Source organism: Ursus americanus, chromosome 36, assembly GCF_024610735.1.
Source record: "Ursus americanus isolate L20-20 chromosome 36, mUrsAme1.1.p, whole genome shotgun sequence".
Classification (NCBI taxonomy): Eukaryota; Metazoa; Chordata; class Mammalia; order Carnivora; family Ursidae; genus Ursus; species Ursus americanus.
Window position 1 is genome coordinate 5969411 of NC_142162.1, and position 16973 is coordinate 5986383.

Consider the following 16973-nt stretch of genomic DNA (forward strand, 5'->3'; position numbering starts at 1 on the left):
AAAGAGACACAACGAAATACAATGTGTGAACTTTGGATACTGGATGAAAAACAAACACCTTCTAAAGGATATTTTGGGAATAACTGGGGAAACTTGAATGTGGACCACATGTCAGATACTGTTACTAAATTAATGTTGATGTTTTTAGGAAATATAATGGAGCTATGAATGTGTAACAGGCTGTCCTTGTTCTTGGGAGATATATGCTGAAGTATTTAAGCGTGAGGTGTCATGATATCTGCAGCCACTTGCAGATAATTGGGCATAATAAAAGTGCATGTGTGTGTACATGCAGGTGTGGCAAGATTTTAACAGGTGGTGAGTACAGGTGAAAGGTATAAAGTTTATCCTCCAATTTTTCTATGGGCTTGAAAACTGTCGATCTAAAAAAATATTTTAATGTAACATCTAACATACATAATTCTGAAAAATAATTACAAATAATTACATAAAATAAAGAACAGTTCAATGTAATTCTGAAAAAAGAAATCACATAAAAACTGTTTGTAAATGTTTTCTTCATCGATTGTGTGAGGCAACACTTTACAAAAAGTGCAATTAAATAAAACCATTCTCTCCTGAGTCCTGTTACCCACCGTTCAGATGCACAGGTGCTCTGAAACATGCTAAGTTGCTACCAACTCCCTGTAGAACATCATGGGTATCAATGAACTCCTTTTTCAAAAAAGACAAGTATGGGGACCCTAGTTTTCAAAGACGTACTCATGGTACAGCAACAGATCTGGCTGCAACCCTGTGATTCTGTTATTTGGTAATAATCAAGGGTCACAGTACAAACTGCAGAAGAGAATACTGAAAATACAAAACACCTTTATGTTTTGAGTTCTCTCATTTTTGTTTCTCTTAAACTATAATTAGGCTTTATCACCAAGCACTTAAGAAAATTTCAGGAAGATAATTATAAAATGAAATGTAGGGCATGAAGCAGTAATATATTCAATAGAACAACTACTAAGGTTTTCAAACACATTAACTATTGCTTTGATTTTTCTTAAAAATATCCATATGAAAAAGAAATGTCCAGTCTGGCTGAATGTTAATTACAAGTAGTAAATACTTTAAAGCATAATCATATGTAAGAAATTTCTGAGATCACACACAATCAAGGTACAACTCAAGAACTTTCATCTTTGCAGTATTCCCAATGACTATCATTAAAATAATAGAGTTCCTCCCTTTCATCTAAAAAGTTTTCTTTTTAAGTTATGCTATAGTAAGGAATATGAGAAAAAATTATAAGGAAACCAATTACGTAAGAAGACAAAGTGTGACCCAGAAACCCTAAGAACAACCCAACAGTGAAATGTTGGAACATGTAAGAATAAAAGAGAGAACCTAAAAACTTTAAAAAGAGTGTTGAAATACACACACACACACACACACACACACACACACACACACATATGCCCCTCTAAATGTAAAACCCCAGGATAAAAAAATAAATAAGTGTAATATTCATTGATCAAAATCAAGTTTGTAATATATAAAGAGAGCCTAGATAGCCTACAGCATCGTTGAAAATATCGGAGATCTCGCTCAACAAGACTTAATTATAATTTATATAATTCAAATAAGAGAAAAAAACTGTCTTTAAGATGATCTGAGGATTGAAAATTCTACATGTAAATGTTTCACTGCGAAAAACTGTGTTCAATAAAAACGTTCAAAAGGTACTGGGCCTACAATAGAACCTGAAATTAAAAACAAAAAAGCAAAACCAAAACAATCTTATGAAGCCCAGTAAACTTATCCCTTAAAGCCAATTCACTTTTACTGACCTATTGTAGGAATAGCAGAAAAACAATGTGCAGAGGGGACCTGATTCAAATTTCACTATTAGGAGAAAAGAGGGAAACAGCCGCTAGATGCATTACTCCTCTGGAAAAACACCGTATTAACAATCAACAGAAGTTGCTCTAAAGACAAAAAGAAAGGTGGTCACAGATCTCTATTTAATCAAGAGATTATATAGCTGGGCCACAAAAAAAGAGTAAGGCTAAGCAAAACAAAACCAATATAGGAGAGTTCAGGCTAGAGCCATAAAATCTTTTCACTTCTTGTCTCTTTGCCAAATCCTAATCCATGCCACCACAACCTCTTCCCCAGCTGATTGCATTAAGACTCCTAACTGAACTCCCTTTCAGAGCCTGCCAAAGTAATCATTTTCAAAGCCCTTCATAACCTTACCTTCAACCACCATGAGTTACTCTCCCACTCACTGCGCTCAGCCACATGCGCCTCTAAAGTGCCCTGAAAAGGACCAGCTCTTCCCGGCCTCAAAAGCTTTAGAAGTGTCCCTCTTCCTCAAATGTTCTTCCCCCAATGTTTGCTCTACTAATTCCTAATTCATCTTTAGTTTAAATGTCTCTTCCTCCGGAAAGATTGTCTGAGCCGCCAGACTAGGTGAAAATCCTGCCTCCTTTACAGGTAGCACTGACCACATTTATTTATCAGGGTAACTGCCGGACAGCTTGCTCTACCAAAGACCACATGTTCCGCCAGGGCTGGGACTGAATCAGAATGTTCACCATTTTCTCTCTAGCACCAAGCAGAGTAACCAAGTCATAAGAGACACTCAACAAAAATCTGTTCACAGTGCATGAAAAAATGATACTTTTCTCATTATAAATGAATAGCTGTTTATAAACAAGAAGTCGAAATTTTAGCACAAGAACAGTTCTGAGTTATTCCTTTAACCCAAAACATGATCTATCCCTCCGCGAATTTTTACTGTTTGTGCATTTTTGTTTTGTTTTAAAGCAAAAAGAAAGGGAGTAAGAGTGTGAGTTTCCTGGAGTTTTGATTTTTCAAAGAGAAAATGCCTGTAACAGAGTGGCCCGTAAGCTTTGGTAGAAAGAGGATAACATAACCGCCTCTGTTCATTAGTAAAGAGTAAACCATTACATGGCCGTGGTTTTCCTCATGAGGAAAGAAAGCAGCTGCAACCTCCCAAAGAAATTTTTTTTTAACTTTTCTGTATCTTCATTTTGGAGTAACTTACAAAATGGAATGCACTGGAATGCGTTCTCATCTATTTAAATCCCTATATCCCATCCATTAAAGAAGGACATAGGAACAAAACATTTATTTCAGCAGACTGCTTCAACAGACATACCTCATGAGTAAAGCAAGAATAGTGATGCTTTTGTTTGATAGAAGACAAAATGATAATCACACAGTTACTCTTATCACAAACCAAATTATAAACACTGTAGAAGAGACCAGTCCACTGATGACCAAAAAACTGCCATATATTATAGTGGTCACAGTCACACAACTTAGGAATCAATCAGACCCTTGAGCACAAAACTCCTTTCACCACTTAATGGCCATGCTACCTTGGGCAAAATTATTTAACTTCGTAAATCTCAGCTTCATCATATATAAAATGAGAGTACTACTTTATTTCCCAGATCCTAACTACAATGTCCTTGAAAAAAATCGATGTAAATATTTTCTAAAATGGGGATGAACCTGACAATTGATGTTAAGAAAAACTGAACAGCCATGAAGCAGAGAAATAATCAGCGTGAGCATGTGGAAACTGAGCTGTGAGAAGATACTTCTTTATCTGATCACGCACCTCCGCTGAGTTATTTACACTGGTGGCAATGTACTCACCTGAACTTTAACTTAATTCGGGCTCTTAAAATATCTTCAAAAAGATTCCATTATGAGGTAGCATGGAAATGAAAAATTACTACACTCACAAAAGACTGTAAATCACACATGATAAAAGTCAACTGAAATTCCTAATCTCTCAGACCAGACCATATGTAACATTTACAAAAGTAGATGTTGGAGGAGTTGGTATGACGAATTCATGGAGCCAAACAGCTAAATGTCAAAATTTCAGCTGACCTTCAGGAAAAGTTGCTTAATTTTCAGAGATACGTGCTTTAATTAAAGACAAAAAATGCGAAAGTTTAACAAAACAGAAGCCGCCAGTAAAAGTAATTTTCTTTGCGATGCTTACGCAACGACCAAGACGCTAGAGAGACCCAGGCACAGGTTATAAAAGCAGCATATCCGGGACGATGATGCACATAACTGCTAACGGCCAAAAGTGATTCTGAAAAATCTTACGACTCCCAAATACAAAGGCTTAGACTCCAACATGGATTATGCTGCTAAAGAAGCTGGAGAACAGATAAATGTTTGTTATCACTAGTCAGTAAGGAAAAGAGAGAAAGAGAAGAGAGAAATAGGTCCATTTTTCTCCCTGAAAAAAAACACATCTTTCAATCAGTAGCACCTTAAAGAGTCAAATCCAGTAATATGGATCTTCAAGCTTTTTGGTGAGGATTCAGTCAGATCATAAGTAAAACATGTACCACAGGGCCCAGGACACAAGTAAGCACTCAATGATCTGTTGTCGTTACTGGTATTATTAGGCACGATTTGAAAAAAACCATGAATTTAAATGAGTGGCAATAAATTATTTTTTTATAAGCACGGGTCCAAATATAATGGCCTAAACTACAGTAAGAATAGTAATTTTGTGAAGTTTTTAAATTCCCTAATTAAAAAGACATTTACTTACAGCAAGAACTATTTTGCTTTAATTTAATTTATTTTAATTAATTTTTATTATTAATTAATTAATTATATACAGTTATTATTTCTATATTATATATAATTATATATAATTTATTTATTTTATTATATTGTATAATATATTATTAATTTAAAATAAATTTTATTTAATTTATTTTAATTAATTTATTAATTAAATTAATTAATATAAATAATTAATATAATATAAATTAATTAATTAAATTTAATTACAGCAAGAACTATTTTGCTTACATGTCAAAGTAAAACCTGGTCTAAACCAGCTACTGACACTGTTTAACATTGTTGACCATCAGGTTATCCTTTAACGGTGGTGCTGGCATGCTACTTCCTAGTTCTGTCAGTCAGTAAGATTCTACATCATTCTAACAGAACTAACAAAAATTAAAAGTTATGAAAAAGACAGCAAGTTCACGCATGTAATTATCTACTTTATACAAAAAGTCATGGACTAGTAAAAACAAAGGCCAAGTGGACACAGAGACATGTTTTTCTGTGAACCATACAAGTTAGTTTTTAATTTTAATCAAATTTTAATTAATTGACAAGACTTAACATTCTTTCAAAATCCCGATTTTCAGCTTCCCATAAAAAACGGAATCTGGCAACACTGCACATAGGACCATAATCAGCTAGAGCTAAGGAGCAGATGCCCCCTGCCCTGGGCCCCCGTCTTCAGATAGCCATCATCTTAAATCTGCTCACTTTAGCCTTTTCTATCACCTTCCTAGCCTTTGTAAATATTTGAGTCTCCAACTTTTAATGTGCACATTTGACTTGTTTCTCTAACCTGGCGTCTCTGCAGAGTTGGACAGCGGAGCGGACGCTTCGGCTAGGGCAGCTAACGTAGCCAATACTGACGTAGACGAGTTTCCAAACTGAACAGCAGATACACCGGTTTCATCTGTGAACAAAAGAGAAGACAGATTTACATTTTAAAGGAGTTTAATCTAATGCACTTTTCTGCTACTCTATTTTACTTTACTCAACTCTTAAATGAAGCTTGGATCATCATTTTGTGAAAAACAGGCTCGGATAGCACGAGGTTTTGGAAGATAATATTGCAGTGCATTTTGCAATATCACCTTTCTTCAAATTCTTGTGTCTCATAAAAATTGGTTTTTGCCAATACCAAAGAAAAGGTGATGGATATAATCTTACCCTCATTCTCCAACAGTCCTTTCTTAAAAGGAGGATACCTACTAAAGCATAAAGTCCCAACAGCTATCCTATATGCATCTCAATACCTGTTGCCTTGGATGAATTTTCTGAAGATACCAGACCTGTTAGGTTCACCACCCCTCCAGGTCCGATGATGAACTGTGGTGTGGCCGCATGTATCGTCACAGTGTCCGGGCTCTCCGGGTTTGTGTTGATTTGGTTCTGCATAGCAATCTAGGGCACAAATCAACACAGCGTTTTCAGAATTATAACTGGAACATAGAGCACAGATTCTCAATGTAGTGCAAACACAAACATAAAGGACATTCTAAAACTTAAGAAGAATCATATAAAACAAATGGAAATCTTTGTACAGGGTCTACTAAGAGTGCAGTGGTAAATCACAGATAGGAATTTACATCCTAATTCCCCAGTTAGGTAAAGCAGCAAAATCCCATGACAAGAGAAATGGATATCTGGAAGGCTTTTTATAGAACACAACTGAAAGATATTTTACTGCCCTGTGGCTATAGAAATCAAATTACTTAAATATTTCCTCTACTATATTCAGCAATATATAACACTATACATATAAAGTATGTCCTTCCCAATTAACTGTTCTCAATCTTCAACCCTGGCCCCCATACGGCACTCCTAGGAGTAAAAGAACTGTAAGAGGCATCACAAAATTCATTTTCCTGGACATATAAAATCTTTTAAGTAGCTAAAATTCAATAGAGTCAGATGGTCTTAAAGAAGAGTTCTACTGGGAAGGAGAACAAGAAGACAGGCAAGAGGCAGTGTGTAAAGAAGATAATTTATATCAAAGTTGTGTACCTAAAGAAAAGAGAAGCAGTACTGGCTCTTAGAAAAACTTTCCCAGGGGGGCTCGGGTGGTGCAGTCAGTTAAGCATCTGACTCATGAGATCGAGCCCTGTGTGGGGCTCCACACGCAGCACAGAGTCTGCTTAAGACTCTCTCTCCCTTTCTGTCTGCCCCTCCCCCCCATAACTAAATACATTCTTAAAAAAAGAAACTTGCGTAAAAGCCATAAAAAACTATGCTCCCAGATTTTTTTGAGGATGATGAAAAATAAAAGAAACCAATCAAAGTGATAGAGACTATATCACTCACTCAGGGGACGCTGTTATAGCTACTAAAGAAATATTTTAGTGGAAGTCTAACAGAACTTGAAAAACCGTATTTTATCCAAATACGCAACAAAATAATTAACAGAATAAAATGTCTAGAAGGGGAATTCACAGAAAGTAATCACCTTATCTAATCTTCTCATGTTACATGTAAAGACTATGATCTTACAATCAGAAAACTGAACAGTAAATGAACAAAGAAAAAGTGAAAGAGTTTGAAAATGACTGTCCAAAATAACCAAGTCCAAAATGAAAAGCCAAAAGCTAAACAGCTCAAATCATCCACAAGACAGAGATCCTTTCATATTCTCAAATTAAAAGCCAAAAGTTACCTGCAATATCTCTGCCAAATCTTCATTCCCATTGTCTATTGAAATATCAAATGCAGTTTTACAAAATTTACTTTGCGTGTGTACATCAGCACCATATTTGATTAAAAGTTCCACCACTTCTTGATGATTGTGTTCTGTGGCCCAGTGTAGAGCTGTCATCTTCAACATGTCCTTTGCATTAACATCAGCACCATGCTATAAAAATATTGCAAAATAAGAGATTTCTAAAACATGAAATATAAAGAATTCCTAATATGAAAATACTAGCCATTACGCTTTAAAGTAAGAATCTGCTACCAACATGATCAGCTCTCTATTTTTTGTGTTGAATAATCTGTATGTATCTCCATACATGTCACTTAATCAGCTTTCTATCATGCTAACTTCCCTATTTGTTTTCCTTCTAATTTCTTAGGAGTGCAGCAATGATTTTTTCAGTCACCAAGTATGAGCATCACGGGATAGAATGGCATAAGAAGTGAAGGAGAGAAGACCTCCGGAGGTCATGAGAAAGCGGAGGTTGTTCATCCTTGTGCTGATAGGCATCAGCATTGCCTGGGTGCCCACTGTGCAGTCAGCACAAAGTGGGCAGCTCTTCGATTACATCCAGTCTATTACCAGTTACTTGGGACCACCCACTGCAGCTGTCTTCCTGCTTGCTGTTTTCTGGAAGAGAGTCAGTGAGCCGGACAATTGCCTGTTTTTGAGTTCCGGTTCCAAGACTGCAGAGGAGCAGGAGACCTAAAGTTCGTCTGGTCCCAGGAATTCAGCTACAGAGCTACCAAACCATTCTGAATATCTATGAACGCAACTGGAAAATGAAGAAAAGAGTAGCAGCAACTATGAACAGAAAAGCGACCACTTTCTGTAAGGAGGAGAAAAGATGGCTGAGGAGTAGGGGACCGCTTTCTCAACTGGTCCCCTGAGTCGAGCTGGATATCTACCAGACCATCCTGAACACCCACGGAATCAGCGTGAGACGCAAGATCTCTACAAACGAACATCTCCAGCGCTGAATATTGAGGTATGATGTGGGGACCCGTGAATCCGCACACAGATATCAGAAGAAAAACAGAAGGGGTAGGGACCCGACGCACTTGGGCTCAGGGAAGCAGTAGCCACCTGCACTGGGGAGCGGGCCGGACTCGCTGACCAGTACCCACAAGAAAGCAGACTGAGACCGGGAGTGCGGGAATAAGCTCACGACCAGATTGAAAACCGGAGCTCCAGAGTGCATGCGAACCACACTGAAACAGGGAGCTCGGGAACCGGGGACGGCTGGTGGTATTAGAAGCACAAAGGGCAGAGACGTGCCGGCCTTGGGAGTGAGGGCTGGAAGAGCGGCTGTGGGGCGCACAACCCAGGACACTGCAGGGTTCTTAGCAGCACCAACAGAAACAGAGTTAAAGTGGCCAAGAGAGCTCAGTGGAGAGCAGACTGCGATCTCTCTGTTCTGAGACAGAGGGTAGGATACGGCCACTGCTGCTCTGACTCTCAGAAGAGCCACAGAAAACCACCAGGGAAAGCCACCAGAGAACAAAAGCCGGGAAATACCAGCTCACATTGTGCCAATCCCCATCCCCCCTTGCAGGGGACAGGGAGACTCTCTACCCAAACAGAGCTGCCTGAATATCAGCGTGGCAGGCCCCTCACCCCCCAGAAGGCAGGCTGAAAAATCAAGAAGCCCATATCCCTAAGGTCCCTATAAAACAAGTGCACACTGCCTGGGTCCTGGTCAATAATTTGGGCTCTGGGCATCCCCGTAACCACTCCTCATCAGAATGACAAGGAGGAGGAATCCCCCCCCAACAAAGAAAAGATACAGAGACTGTGGCCTCTGCCACAGAACAGATGGATCTGGATATAACCAAATTGTCAGAAATGGAGTTCAGAGTAACAATGGTCAAGACGAGGTGAAGACTTGAAAAAAATATTAACAAAAATATTAAGGAGAATATAGAATCTCTAAGGGCAGAAATGGAAGTGAATCTGGCAGAAATTAAAAATGCTATGAATCAACTGCAGTCTAAACTAGATGCTCTGATGGCCAGGGTCAATGAGGCAGAAGAACAAATTAGTGAATTGGAGGATGAGATGGTAGAAGAGAAAGTTAAAACAGAAACTTGGCTCAAAAAAATCCAATCTCAAGAATGTAGATTACGGGAGATTACTGACTCAATGAAACGTTCCAATGTCAGAATCATCAGCATCCCCGAGTGGGTGGAGAAAGAGAGAGGTCTAGAAGAGATATTTGAACAAATTACAGCTGAGAACTTCCCTAATCTGGCAAAGAAAACAAACATTTGTGTCCAAGAGGCAGAGAGGACCCCTCCCAAGGTCAATGACAACAGACCTACACCACATCATGTCATAGTGCAATTCACAAATATTAGATCCAAGGATACAGTATTGAAAGTGGCCAGGGGAAAGAAAATCCTTACGTACAGAGGGAAAAATATCAGAATAACATCAGACCTGTCTACAGAGACCTGGCAGGCCAGGAAGGGTTGGCAGGGTATTTTCAAAGCTCTATCTGAGAAGAACATGCAGCCAAGGATCCTTTATCCAGCAAGGCTGTCATTCAGAATTGATGGAGAGATAAAGACCTTCCAGAATCGGCAGAAACTGAAGGAATTCGTAACCACCAAACCAGCCCTACAGGAGATATTAAGGGGGGGGGGGTTCTATAAAAGTAAAAAGGCCCCAAAAGTGATACAGAACAGAAATTTACAATCTATAGAAACAAAGACTTCACAGGCAACATGACATCATTAAAATCATATCTCTCAATAATCACTCTCAATGTGAATGGCCTAAATGCTCCCATAAAATGCCACAGGGTTGCAGATTGGATAAAAAGACATGACCCATCCATTTGCTGTCTACAAGAGACTCATTTTGAACCTAAGGATACATTCAGACTGAAAGTGAAGGGATGGAAAACCATTTTTCATGCCAACGGACCTCAAAAGAAAGCTGGGGTAGCAATTCTCATATCAGACAGATTAGATTTTAAACTAAAGACTGTAGTTAGAGACACACAAAGACACTACATTATTCTTAGAGGATGTATCCAACAAGTGGATATACCAATTATAAATATCTATGCCCCCACCAGGGGAGCAGCTAGATACACAAGCCAACTCTTAACCAGAATAAAGAGACACATAGATAATAATACGTTAATAGTAGGGGACCTCAACACTCCGCTCTCAGCAATAGACAGATCACCTAAGCAGAAAATCAACAAAGAAACAAAAGCTTTGAATGACATACTGGACCACATGGACCTCATAGATATATACAGAACACCACACCCCAGAACAACAGAATACTCATTCTTTTCGAATGCACATGGAACTTTCTCCAGAACAGACCATATACTGGGTCACAAAACAGATCTCAACTAATACCAAAAGACTGAGATTATTCCCTGCATATTCTCAGACACAATGCTTTGAAACTGGAACTCAATCACAAGGAAAAATTTGGAAGAAACTCAAACACTTGGAAACCAAGAACCATCCTGCTCAAGAATGATTGGGTAAACCAGGAAATTAGAAATCAGATAGAACAATTTTTGAGACGAATGAGAATGAAAACACATTGGTCCAAAACCTATGGGACACTGCAAAGCCAGTCCTAAGGGGAAAATACATAGCCATCCAAGACTCACTCAAAAGAATAGAAAAATCTAAAATGCAGTTTTTATATTCTCACCTCAAGAAGCTGGAACAGCAACAGAAGAACAGGAATAACCCACGCACGAGAAGGCAGTTGATCAAGATTAGAGCAGAGATCAATGAATTAGAAACCAGGAGCACAGTAGAGCAGATCAACAGAACTAGAAGCTGGTTCTTTGAAAGAATAAATAAGATCGATAAGCCACTGGCAAGACTCATTCAAAAGAATAGAGAAAGGACCCAAATTAATAAAATTATGAATGAAAGCGGAGGGATCACAACCAACGCCAATGAAATAGGAAGGATCATTAGAAACTTTTGTCAACAACGTTATGCCAATAAATTAAACAACCTGGAAAAAATGGATGCCTTCCTGGAAACCTATAAACTACCAAGACTGAAACAGGAAGAAATTGATTATTTAAACAGACCGATTAATTATGAAGAGATTGAAGCAGTGATCAAAAACCTCCCCAAAAACAAGAGTCCAGGGCCTAACGGATTCCCCGGGCAATTCTACCAATCATTCAAAGAAGAAATAATACCTATTCTCCAGAAGCTGTTTCAAAAAATAGAAACAGAAGGAAAACTACCAAACTCATTCTATGAGGCCAGTATTCCCTTGATTCCCAAACCAGGCAAAGACCCCATCAAAAAGGAGAATTACAGACCGATTTCCCTGATGAATATGGACGCCAAAATTCTCAACAAGATCCTAGCTAATAGGATCCAACAGTACATTAAAAGGATTATCCATCAAGACCAAGTGGGATTCATCCCTGGGATGCAAGGGTGGTTCAACATTCGCAAATCGATCAGTGTGATAGATCATATCAACAAGAAAAGAGTCAAGAACCATATGATCCTCTCAATTGATGCAGAAAAAGCGTCTGACAAAATACAGCATCCTTTCCTGATTAAAACCCTTCAGAGTGTAGCAATAGAGGGTATATTCCTCAATTTCATAAAAACCATCTACAAAAAGCCTACACCGAATATCATTCTCAACGGGGAAAAGCTGAAAGCCTTTCCCTTAAGATCAGGAACACGACAAGGATGCCCACTCTCACCACTATTATTCAACATAGTACTAGAAGTCCTTGCAACAGCAATCAGACAACAAAAAGGAATAAAAGGTATCCAAATTGGCAAAGAAGAAGTCAAACTGTCTCTCTTTGCAGATGACATGATACTCTATATGAAAAACCCAAAAGACTCCACCCCCAAACTACTAGAACTTATAGAGAAATTCAGTAATGTGGCGGGATACAAAATCAATGCTCAGAAATCAGTTGCATCTCTATACACAAACAATGAGAGTGAAGAAAGAGAAATTAGGGAATCCATTCCATTTACAATAGCACCAAAAATCATACTTTACCTTGAAATTAACTTATCCAGAGACATAAAGGATCTATATTCTAGAAACTGCAGATCACTCTTGAATGACATTGAAGAAGACACAAAAAGATGGAAAAATATTCCATGCTCATGGATTGGAAGAATAAACATAGTTAAAATGTCTATGCTACCCAGAGCAATCTACACTTTCAATGCTATCCTGATCAAAATACCAATGACATTTTTCAAAGAACTGCAACAAACAGCCCTTAAATTTGTGTGGAACCAGAAAAGGCCACGAATCGCCAAGGAACTGTTGAAAAGGAAAAACAAAGCTGGGGGCAACACGTTGCTGGATTTCAAGCTATACTACAAAGCTGTGATCACCAAGACAGCATGGTACTGGCACAAAAACAGACACATAGACCAATGGAACAGAATAGAGAACCCAGAAATGGACCCTCGGCTCTTTCGGCAACTAATCTTTGACAAAGCGGGAAAAAACATCCAGTGGAAAAAAGACAGTCTCTTCAATAAATGGTGCTGGGAAAATTGGACAGCTATATGCAAAAGAATGAAACTTGACCACTCTCTCACACCATACACAAAGATAAACTCCAAATGGATGAAAGACCTCGATGTGAGACAGGAATCCATCAAAATCCTAGAGGAGAACATAGGCTGCAACCGCTTTGACATCGGCCACAGCAACTTTTTTCATGACACATCTCCAAAGGCGAGAGAAACAAAAGATAAAATGAACTCGTGGGACTTCATTAAGATAAAAAGCTTCTGCACAGCCAAGGAAACAGTCAAAAAAACTAAGAGGCAGCCCACGGAATGGGAGAAGATATTTGCAAATGACACTACAGATAAAAGACTAGTATCCAAGATCTACGAAGAACTTCTCAAACTCAATACACAGGAAACAAATAATCAAATCAAAAAATGGGCAGAAGATAAGAACAGACACTTATCCAATGAAGACATACAAATGGCTAACAGACACATAAAAAAATGTTCAAAATCATTAGCCATCCGGGAAATTCAAATCAAAACCACACTGAGATACCACCTTACGCCAGTTAGAATGGCAAAAATTGACAAGGCAGGAAACAACAAATGCTGGAGAGGATGTGGAGAAAGGGGATCCCTCTTACACTGTTGGTGGGAATGCAAGTTGGTACAGCCACTCTGGAAAACAGTGTGGAGGTCCCTTAAAAAGTTAAAAATAGAGCTACCCTATGATCCAGCAATTGCACTACTGGGTATTTACCCCAAAGACACAGACGTAGTGAAAAGAAGGGCCATATCCACCCCAATGTTCATAGCAGCATTGTCCACAATAGCTAAATCGTGGAAGGAGCCGAGATGCCCTTCAACAGATGACTGGATTAAGAAGACGTGGTCCATATATACAATGGTCTATTACTCAGCCATCAGAAAGAATGATTACCCAACATTTGCAGCAACATGGATGGGACTGGAAGAGATTATGCTAAGTGAAATAAGTCAAGCAGAGAAAGGTAATTATCATATGGTTTCACTCATTTATGGAACATAAGAAATAGTAGGGAGATCAGTAGGAGAAGGAAGGGAAGAATGAAGGGGAGGGTAAACAGAAGGGGGAATGAACCATGAGAGACTGTGGACTCTGGGAAACAAACTGAGGGCTTCAGAGGGGAAGGGGGTCGGGGATTGGGATAGGCCGGTGATGGGTATTAAGGCGGGCACATATTGCATGGTGCACTGGGTGTTATACGCAAATAATGAATCATGGAACATTGCATCAAAAAACTGGGCAGGTACTGTATGGTGACTAATATAACAAAATAAAAATTATTTTAAAAAAACTATAAAAAAAAACCTATAAAAAAATGAAGAAAAGCTGAAGCGCCTGGGTGGCTCAGTCAGTTAAGCGTCCAACTCTTGATCTCGGCTCAGGTCATGATCTCAGGGTCCTGAGATCAAGCCCTGTGTCGGGCTTTGTGTGGAGTGTGGAGCCTGCTTGAGATTCTCTCTCTCCTTCTGCCCCTACATCCATTTGCGAGTGCATGTGCTCTCTCTCAAAAAAAAAAAAAAGTGAAGGAAAACTACGAGCATTTCTCCAAAACCCTCTTTAATTCTAGTTCCTTATTTATACAAAAATATTCTTTGCTTTCAAAATCAGAACAATGTTAATAATCAAAAGGGAGCTATCAGGGATGCACTGTCTAATATGGTAGCCACTGGACACATGTGGCTATTAAGCACTTGAAATATGGCTAGTCCCAACAGAGATGTACTGTATATGTAAACACACACTGGAATTCAAAGACTTAACATCAAAAAAAGGATGTAACACAGCTCATTAATCATTTTTTATTGATTTCATGTTGAAATGGTAATATTTTGTATATATGAGGTTAAATAAAATATAATATTAAAATTAGTTTTTACTTTTTTTTTTTAATGTAGCTAATAGAAAATCTAGAATTACATGTGATTCACATTTATGGCTTACATTGTATGTCTTTTGAATAGGCTGATCTAAAGGCCAGAATAAAAATCCTTATTTGTATTATTAATTGGTTAATCATCCAAACCTTATATTTCCTTCCATAAGCATTTTAACTGTGTCAAGTACGACAAAGCTGTAGCCCCTCATCATGACGGAAACCAAGGTCTAGGAAATCAACTGTCTGTCTGACTTAACTAAGAAAGTAACTAGAGGAAGTTCTTTTTCTCCCAAGAAGGAGAACTTTAAGATAATTTTCATTTGATGGGCTTACACACAAAAAAATGAGATAACACAGGAAAAAAAAAAAAAACTAGATGTTCAATAAAAGTAGTCCCCTTCTCCCTCTTATAAAACCATAAATCGTTTGGGGCTTACTTTCAAAAGCAGAGTGCAAAAGGAGAACACATACCTTAAGCAAAACTTCTACTATGCTGGCATGGCCCTCAGAAGCTGCCATATGTAATGGCGTTCGGTCCACTTTGGTTCTTGCATCCCTACTTACACCAGCTCGGAGGAGAACTTCTGTGGTGGAATAATGCCCATACTGTGCTGCCAGATGAAGTGGAGAGGTTCCCAGCTATACCGCCAGAAAAAAAAAAAAATCCACGTTTATAATCATTTTTAACACACTTCTATTACTACCTTCTATTTTATATTTTCTTTTTACATAGCAAACAGATTATCTTCATATTAACTGCTTACATAGTAACTCAAAACTCAAGAAAATAATAATGTATGCTTATCATATTCTCTTCATAGAGGCTTTCAAGAATTCCCATACACTTTTCAATGAGAAAGCAAAGTCAATATTTCATTTAATTCAAAATTGCTTTCTTATTTTTTAACAGATAAATAGCCTGAATAAAACTAATTTCATCAGGAATTAGAGATAATTAGGGTTTGAGAAATTTTTCTGAGTACTGGAATGTTTTCCTCATATCAATCACACAAAACTTCTTTTAATCTATGAAATTCATATCAAATAAATGTAATAGCATAGATTTTTACATTAAACTGTTTTATAGGACTTAAAAAATTAATTAAAGTAACTCAGTGATCTTTTTAGAAAAGTTTATATGGTCATTTTTTAAGAGAAAAATCTGATCTTAAGTACACTTGCCAAAGGTGAGTCAGGACAGAACCAAAACAGGGCCTAGCTCTCCTGAAACTGGTTCCATGTGGTATAGCCACTACATTCACAATATGCAGGGCAAGTTCTAAAATTAAGTGAAGAAGAACCTTATCAGAGGCATACAGTTTAACAGGTGAAAATCAGAATTATGTTACATACATTTAGAGGCATAGAAAGTCCCTATAACTCTGAGTACCAGGGCATTGATATTCCAAAGAACCAAGACAGTTCACTAGATGGGGAGCCTGGGTGGCACAGTCGATTAAGCATCCAACGCTTGGTTTCAGCTCAGGTCATGACCTTGGGGTTGTGAGCCCCGCATCAGGCTCCATGCTCAGCACAGAGTCTGCTTGACATTCTTCCCCCTTTTCCTCCCCCTCCCCCTCTGCTCCGCCCGGTGCTCACGCAGCTCTCTCTCTCTAAAATAAATAGAATCTTTAAAAAAAAAAGATGGTTCACTACAACATGAAATTTGCTAAGACCACTATTGTAATAAGAGCAACTAAGGTTTTTGTTAAAGCACTTTCCAGGGCAAGCACTATTCTAAGACTTCTACACATATTTTCTCATTTACTCTCCTAAGGTACTGTTACTATCCTCATTTGGTAGTAAGGCACTAAGAGGTTACTATTTTGCCTGAAGTCACACAAGTAAGAGTCATAATACAAAGCTAGGCATGTGCTTTCAATACATGGTAAAAATGGAAATTATTTACCCTGGAAATAATTATTTTATTACTATGAAAAGCCTTGTAATTGTAAGGGAAGGTCATTCTAGCAGATCAAAGAAGATTCTTGAACAATCATTTTTCCATTCTTTATCACATTTTCCTATAATAGCCCTTTGTATACTCTTAAATTCTAATATTTAATGAAATCTATCAATAACCCATTGGGCAACCATGAGTTTTGCTCCGTGAAATATTAGGGTTTATCCATGCTTTTTTTCTTCTTGAGAACTAAACATTTTGGTTGATGATACAAAACACACACAGACACGCACATAGTTTAAAAAAAAAATTAGGCAAACACTCATGAAACCATAGTCACAGTCTAGAAATAAAACACTGCCAGCAAT

At 38.0% G+C, this 16973-nt stretch overlaps 1 protein-coding gene across 8 annotated transcripts in view; it reads right to left on the minus strand.

The window, feature by feature from the left end:
• The window catches only part of GABPB1 (GA binding protein transcription factor subunit beta 1), a 71011-nt gene that overhangs the window by 13211 nt on the left and 40827 nt on the right, over positions 1 to 16973 (minus strand). For 6 of the 8 annotated variants that reach the window (XM_087859195.1, XM_045812035.2, XM_045812031.2 and 3 more), the window contains exons 3-6: positions 15174 to 15341; positions 7241 to 7435; positions 5844 to 5991; positions 5387 to 5500 (exon numbers count right to left, since the gene is read on the minus strand). In XM_087859195.1, the coding sequence (XP_087715321.1) occupies positions 5387 to 5500; positions 5844 to 5991; positions 7241 to 7435; positions 15174 to 15341 (625 nt within the window). The remainder of the gene's footprint in view (positions 1 to 5386; positions 5501 to 5843; positions 5992 to 7240; positions 7436 to 15173; positions 15342 to 16973) is intronic. The other 2 variants (XM_045812033.2, XM_045812032.2) reach the window with 1 other exon arrangement.